The sequence below is a fragment of the Chiloscyllium plagiosum genome, chromosome 10 (assembly GCF_004010195.1).
Source record: "Chiloscyllium plagiosum isolate BGI_BamShark_2017 chromosome 10, ASM401019v2, whole genome shotgun sequence".
Classification (NCBI taxonomy): Eukaryota; Metazoa; Chordata; class Chondrichthyes; order Orectolobiformes; family Hemiscylliidae; genus Chiloscyllium; species Chiloscyllium plagiosum.
Window position 1 is genome coordinate 16,103,742 of NC_057719.1, and position 6,000 is coordinate 16,109,741.

General features: G+C 41.4%; 1 protein-coding gene across 1 annotated transcript in view; it reads right to left on the reverse strand.

Annotated features, from left to right (window-relative positions):
- The window catches only part of LOC122553405 (tandem C2 domains nuclear protein), a 70,772-nt gene that overhangs the window by 17,440 nt on the left and 47,332 nt on the right, over positions 1-6,000 (reverse strand). The window contains exons 9-10 of the mRNA XM_043697131.1: positions 5,391-5,507; positions 2,166-2,357 (exon numbers count right to left, since the gene is read on the reverse strand). Coding sequence (XP_043553066.1) covers positions 2,166-2,357; positions 5,391-5,507 — 309 coding nt within the window. The remainder of the gene's footprint in view (positions 1-2,165; positions 2,358-5,390; positions 5,508-6,000) is intronic.

The window sequence follows — 6,000 nt, forward strand, 5'->3', positions numbered from 1 at the left end:
CTGCAGCATCGGTGAAGAGAGATAAAGTGAGTTGATGTTGAGTCCGTGATACTGCATTTTGCTTTTATTAATGGTATTTGAAACTAGGGACAAGAGGTCTCTGAAATGAAATTACTGAGGAGAAGATTGAAGCTGCTGGAAATACTCAGCAGGTCAAACAGTGTCTTTGGAAAGAGTAGCATTCAGATACAATGTCAACAGCTGCCTCATTAATTCTGGTTCTCTCTCTATAGACACTACTGGATCTGCTGAGGATTACCAGCAGTCTGAGTCATCATTTCAGTGTCTGCTTTCGGTGACTGCTTGCTCCTGGTTTCAAATTCCATGATTAAAATGATCAACACAACCCTTCCACATGTATTCCACGACTTTACTATGATATTCTGAGAAGCACAAAGGTAGTAGACAGTGAAGAACAATTACATTTACAGGCAATAAATACTGAGTACAGACATAGTCTTTCACCATTCTGGTGGATGCTGTCAAATATTTCATACTTACCTTATGCATTTGCTCACTGTATCCTCATACACAGAATCTTCTGCCTTCACTGGTGAGTTAGGTAATAAGATTATTAGCCAGGGTGGTGGCATATCCCACTGCTTACCCACCTCCACCAGAATTATATCTGGGAGGGAATGCCCATTATCAACCTTCCCACACCACTACCCATTGAGGATCTTGCATAGCTAATGAGTAATTATTTATAGTCTAACCCAACACCTCAATAGCAGACCTCTCACCATGCAGTGTGTACGGAAGCTAAAGACATTTTGTCAGCTTCTCACCTAGTTGGGGGGGGGAATGGTCCTTCAGGATTCATTAAGGGACTGGAAATCAGCAAGGGGCTGGACAGGATATTGGTTTGGCTACTTTTGGAATATTGTGTGCAATTCTGGTCTCCCTCCTACAGGAAGAACGTTGTGAAACTTGAAAGGATTCAGAAAAGGTTTACAAGGATGTTGCCAGGGTTGGAGGGTTTGAGCTGTAGGGAGAGGCTGAATAGGCTGGGCTGTTTTCCCTGGAGTGTCGGAGGCTGAGGGGTGACCTTATGGTCTTATCTCTGAGATGGGGGAGTCCAGAACTAGAAGGCATAGGTTTAGGATGAGAAAGGAAACATTTAAAAGGGACCTAAGGGGCAAAGTTTTCAAGCAAAGGGTGGTACATGTATGGAATGAGCTGCCAGAAGAAGTGGTGGAGGTTAGTACAATTACAACATTTAAAAGGAGGTGGATGGGTATATGATTAGGAAGGGTTTAAAGAGATATGGGCCAAGTGCTGGCAAATGGAATTAGATTAATTTAGAATACTGGTTGGCATGGACAAGTTGGACTGAAGGGTCTATTTCTGTGCTGTACATCTCAATGACTCTATGGAGATCCACTGCTGCCAGCACTGCTGGCCCTTCTTCCCATAATAATCAACAGCCTCTAAACCAAAACAAAACAACTCTAACTTCATACAAAGGTACAAAGAAGAGTAGCCCTTTTGGCCCTTTAAGCCTGCTCTGCCATTCAATAAAAACCATGGCTGATCTGATTATACCTGTGACCAAGGTCCCTCCACCATCCTGGATCTCTGGTGGGTCTTCTTCCAGCTGCGGCCACAGCGGCCTGGCCTAATAGCAACAGGCCACTGAATGGCCTCAGCTGTCATTGGGTGAGACCTTCACCTCCAGGGTCTTGATTCCAGGTGAAGGATCACTCAGGCCTTGCCACTGCCTGATTGGCATGTGAGTTGAGAGGTCTTCCCATAAAAAGAGACAGCATGGGTCCCTTAATGGCTCTCCAGTCAGGAAACATGACCCCCCTCTCAATCCTTTGATGAAATCTTGCCCCAGGATGCAGCAAAACATATTGTGGGCTTGTTCCTGCTGATGAACCTTGCCCTACTGTAAGTGCATGTTGGGAAATCATAGAAAATAATTTTTCCCACAAACTTTCCACCCGTTCCTTTAAAATAGGTTGTGGAAACCATACAAATTATATAGTCACCTCGCTCCCAGTGGACAAAAGTCACCAAATATAAATGGTGGCCTACCTCCCAACTACTCCCATCCCTCCCAACTCCTTAAACTGATCCTAAAGTTCATAAAGCCATCATCATAGAAAACCTGAAATAAAATTTCAAAACAACCTAATGATCACCAATAACCAAAAACTCACCGGTGATTTTGAAGGTGGAGTAATATCAAGCCAGAGGTTTGATTCCACATTGCTTAACTCTCTAAGTGACATTGAGCATTCACCAACAATCCTCTTCCGTGGAGTCTGAGTCGTAACACTGATAACCAGGCCATGTGTTTTGAGAATAGGCAGTGAAAGATTAAACACAAACGTTTCCATAAACAGCAAATCCTGAAAACAAGGACAGAAAAGAGAGAGTGGGTTAATCTTTGAACCAACAGGGCTGCAAAAGCCCCTGACTAATTTGCCTCCATATTAACTACTTCGCACCTGCTGTTGTTATCTTCCCCAAACATGATGGCATGCTCCCCCCCCCCACCTCAGATCGCACTCCTCATCTTCCATGTTGGTCCATCTCCCAACTGATCCCAAACCCTCTCGCCCCCCTCCCAAACTCCTATTCACACCAAACACCTCATGCTCATGTCCTCATCTCTCCTTCTCACTGTGAAACCTCTGTTGCCATCTCCTAAATCTTGATCTCCCACTTCCTCCCTTTTGTTAAGGCCTCAGTCCCTCAGACACTGACATTATGCTCCACTCTCAACTGCCTGTCCTGAGGACTCCTGGCTACAATATCCTGTCTCTAATCCTCCTGCCCAGATGCTGGCCTATCTATCAATTTGCTCCGGCTACCAGGAAGGAAATAGAAGGAAATAAAAGGTGGTCCCAAAGGGTCTTCTACTCTGAATACTACAAATTATTTCCCCATCCCACAATGGGATTCCAGGGTTTGTAATTTCGTGAATTAAATATTCAGAATGGGATGGGGTTTCAATTCAAGATTTCAATTGAGTGAATGAACTCAAATGACTATTAGGTTGTCCCAAAAAGTTACATTACAGTTAAAAATCCAGAGCAACACCAACTATGATCACAATCAGGAATTTGGAAAAGTAATTTTTTTCTCCCACGTAGCATTTCCACATAATATAATACATGGGTTGTGAAGCACTTGGATGCATTCTGAGCAAACGATACGAAGCTAAAAAAGTAAATGTTGATATTCAGCAAATGGTGTGGAGAATTTCGTATGCTCTTTTACAATTGAGCACAGCTAACATCTCTGGCCCACTTGACTTTCCATCCATGAACATCGACTGCAGTACTCCCACCACCCACTCTCCTAACGTGAAGCTTTGCACTGAGGCAGTTAATTTTTAAATTTATCTCAATTTCCTAGGTAGCAAAACATCACCAAAATGACTCAATTCAGTCGTTTTGAAGAAACTGTTCATTTATTTGAAACAGTTGTCTAAATAAGATCAATGATGTCTCATTTCAGGTTAATATTTACTCAACATAAAATACATAGAACATTACAGCACACTTGGGCCCTCAGTACCAGTCACTCAGTAACACTTTTCATATCACAAAGTTCCACACTCTGCCAGCAAGGAGAGTCAATATTTGTACAAATAATGGATAACCTCCTATACAGTCTACCCAAATTCAGCACTAGTTCCCACCACCACACCCAGGGCAATCAGGACTACTCAGAAATTTGACTAAATTTGTCCCTGTACATCCAGGTTGGAAAGGTAGTGATACAGCAATCATATTCTAAATATTAACACTATCAGCATGTGACACTCTGGCTTGGATAGATTGTTGCCACCAATTCTCCTTTCTCTGTCTAGTTGTTACTTATAGATGATATTCCACAGCCAAGTCTTAGCAAAAGAGGCACTTATCTTACAAAATAATATTGTTTATTGCATGATCATAAAGTCACCATTGTCCTACCAGACCATACAGCTGCTCTCTCTTTACAGAGACGATTGGAAGTGGTTTAACCTGAGGGTCACCATACCTCAAGTAAGGGGACAGGTCAAAAAAGGTGAGTCTTCATATTAACCTCAGCTGATACAGGAATTGAACCCACACACTGTTGGCATCATGAATTAACTACCCAGCCAACTGAGCTATCTTTGCATGATGGCAATAGTGACCTGCTAGGCATGATTAGTAAGGACTCACAGGATCTGTTCCTTTTGGATACTGAGATTAACTGTCTCCATCCAAAGACTGTGAGACTGTGATTTGGAGAAAGTAAGGACTGCAGATGCTGGAGATCAGAGTCAAAGAGTGTAGTGCTGGGAAAGCACAGCCAGTCAGGCAGCATCCGAGGAACAGGTTAGTCGACGTTTTGAGCATAAGCTCTTCATTTTTCCTGATGAAGAGCTTATGCTTGAAATTTCGACTCTCCTGCCCCTCAGGTGCTGCCTGACTAGCTGTGCTTTTCCAGCACCACACTCTTCGAGACTGTGATTTGGTTGATCTTAATGTAAGATGAACATTACTCCTTCAGAACCTTGCCTTGACAGCAATGCTTTTCGATGTAAGGCTTGAGTTCTCAATGAAGTACTTAAATGAAAAAAAAAACAAAAGAACTGCTGATGTTGGAAATCAGAATCAAAAACAGAAATTGTCAAAAAAGCTCAGCAGGTCTGACAGCGTCTGTGGAGAGAAAGCGAAGTTGATATTTCGGGTTCTGAAGAAGGGTCACTGGACCCAAAACGTTAACTGGGCCCAAAACATTAACTCTTCTTTCTCTCCACAGATATCACCAGACCTACTGAGTTTCTCCAGCAATTTCTGTTTTTGTACTTAAATAATAATATTTATACATACTTCAATATTTATGATACAGAAGTGGTAGATTACTATAATTTTTATTTAACGTTATACATTTTAATTAAGACAGTCCTTAAAGTCTAACTCTTTGACCAATCATTCAGGTCACCTGCCCTGGTATCTCATATAGTTTAGTGTCAACTTTTGCTTTATAATGATCCTGTAAATGACCCTGGAATACTTAGATAAAAAGCACTGTAGGAATATCAGATGTCAATTGCAGTTTTTAAAAAATTAATTCACACAATGTGGACATTGCTGATTAGGTCAGCATTTATTGCCCATCTCTAATTACGCAGAGGACAGGTAAGAGTCAATCACATTGCTGTGGGTTTGGATCACATATAGACCAGATCAAGTAAAGATGGCAGTTTCCTTCCCTAAACGACATTAGTGACATTGAAGCGATTATATGGTCATTTTTGGTATTAATATCATCACAGCTCTGACTGTTCAAATGCAGGAACAGCATGGAATATAGAGATGAAAACAAAATTTTAGCAGATGGTTACATGGTTACAGCAATAACTTCACAAAGAGGTTCTGACTTTGCTGAAGAATACTTACACTGGCACCATCTTTTACAGAAGATTTGAAGTGCACAGGCTTTGGTAATGTTATTGTTCCTTTCAGATAAACAGTAACCTTTTCTGCAGATTTACTGCGCAGATACAAGTCTCTAATCTGTTCAAGGATGAGAATATAATTATTTACAACTCATTAATTCACAGAATGGCAATATAATAATACTATCCTATTTTAATTTGAATAATTTAATAAAGAGGTTTTAACACTTGCTGTTTTATTAATGCTGCTTACTTTTTAGTGTACAAGTTAACTGAGTTATTAGCAGGGGCGTTTATCATATGTTGCACACTGCGTCTATTAGAAAATAGAACATAGAACATAGAACAATACAGCACAGAACAGGCCCTTCGGCCCACGATGTTGTGCTAAACATTTGTCCTAGCTTAAGCACCTATCCATGTATCTATCCAATTGCCGCTTAAAGGTCACCAATGATTCTGACTCTGCCACTCCCACAGGCAGCTCATTCCATGCCCCCACCTTTACTCTCTGGGTAAAGAACCTACCCCTGACATCCCCCCTATACCTTCCACCCTTCACCTTAAATTTATGTCCCCTTGTAACACTCTGTTGTACCCGGGAAAAAAGT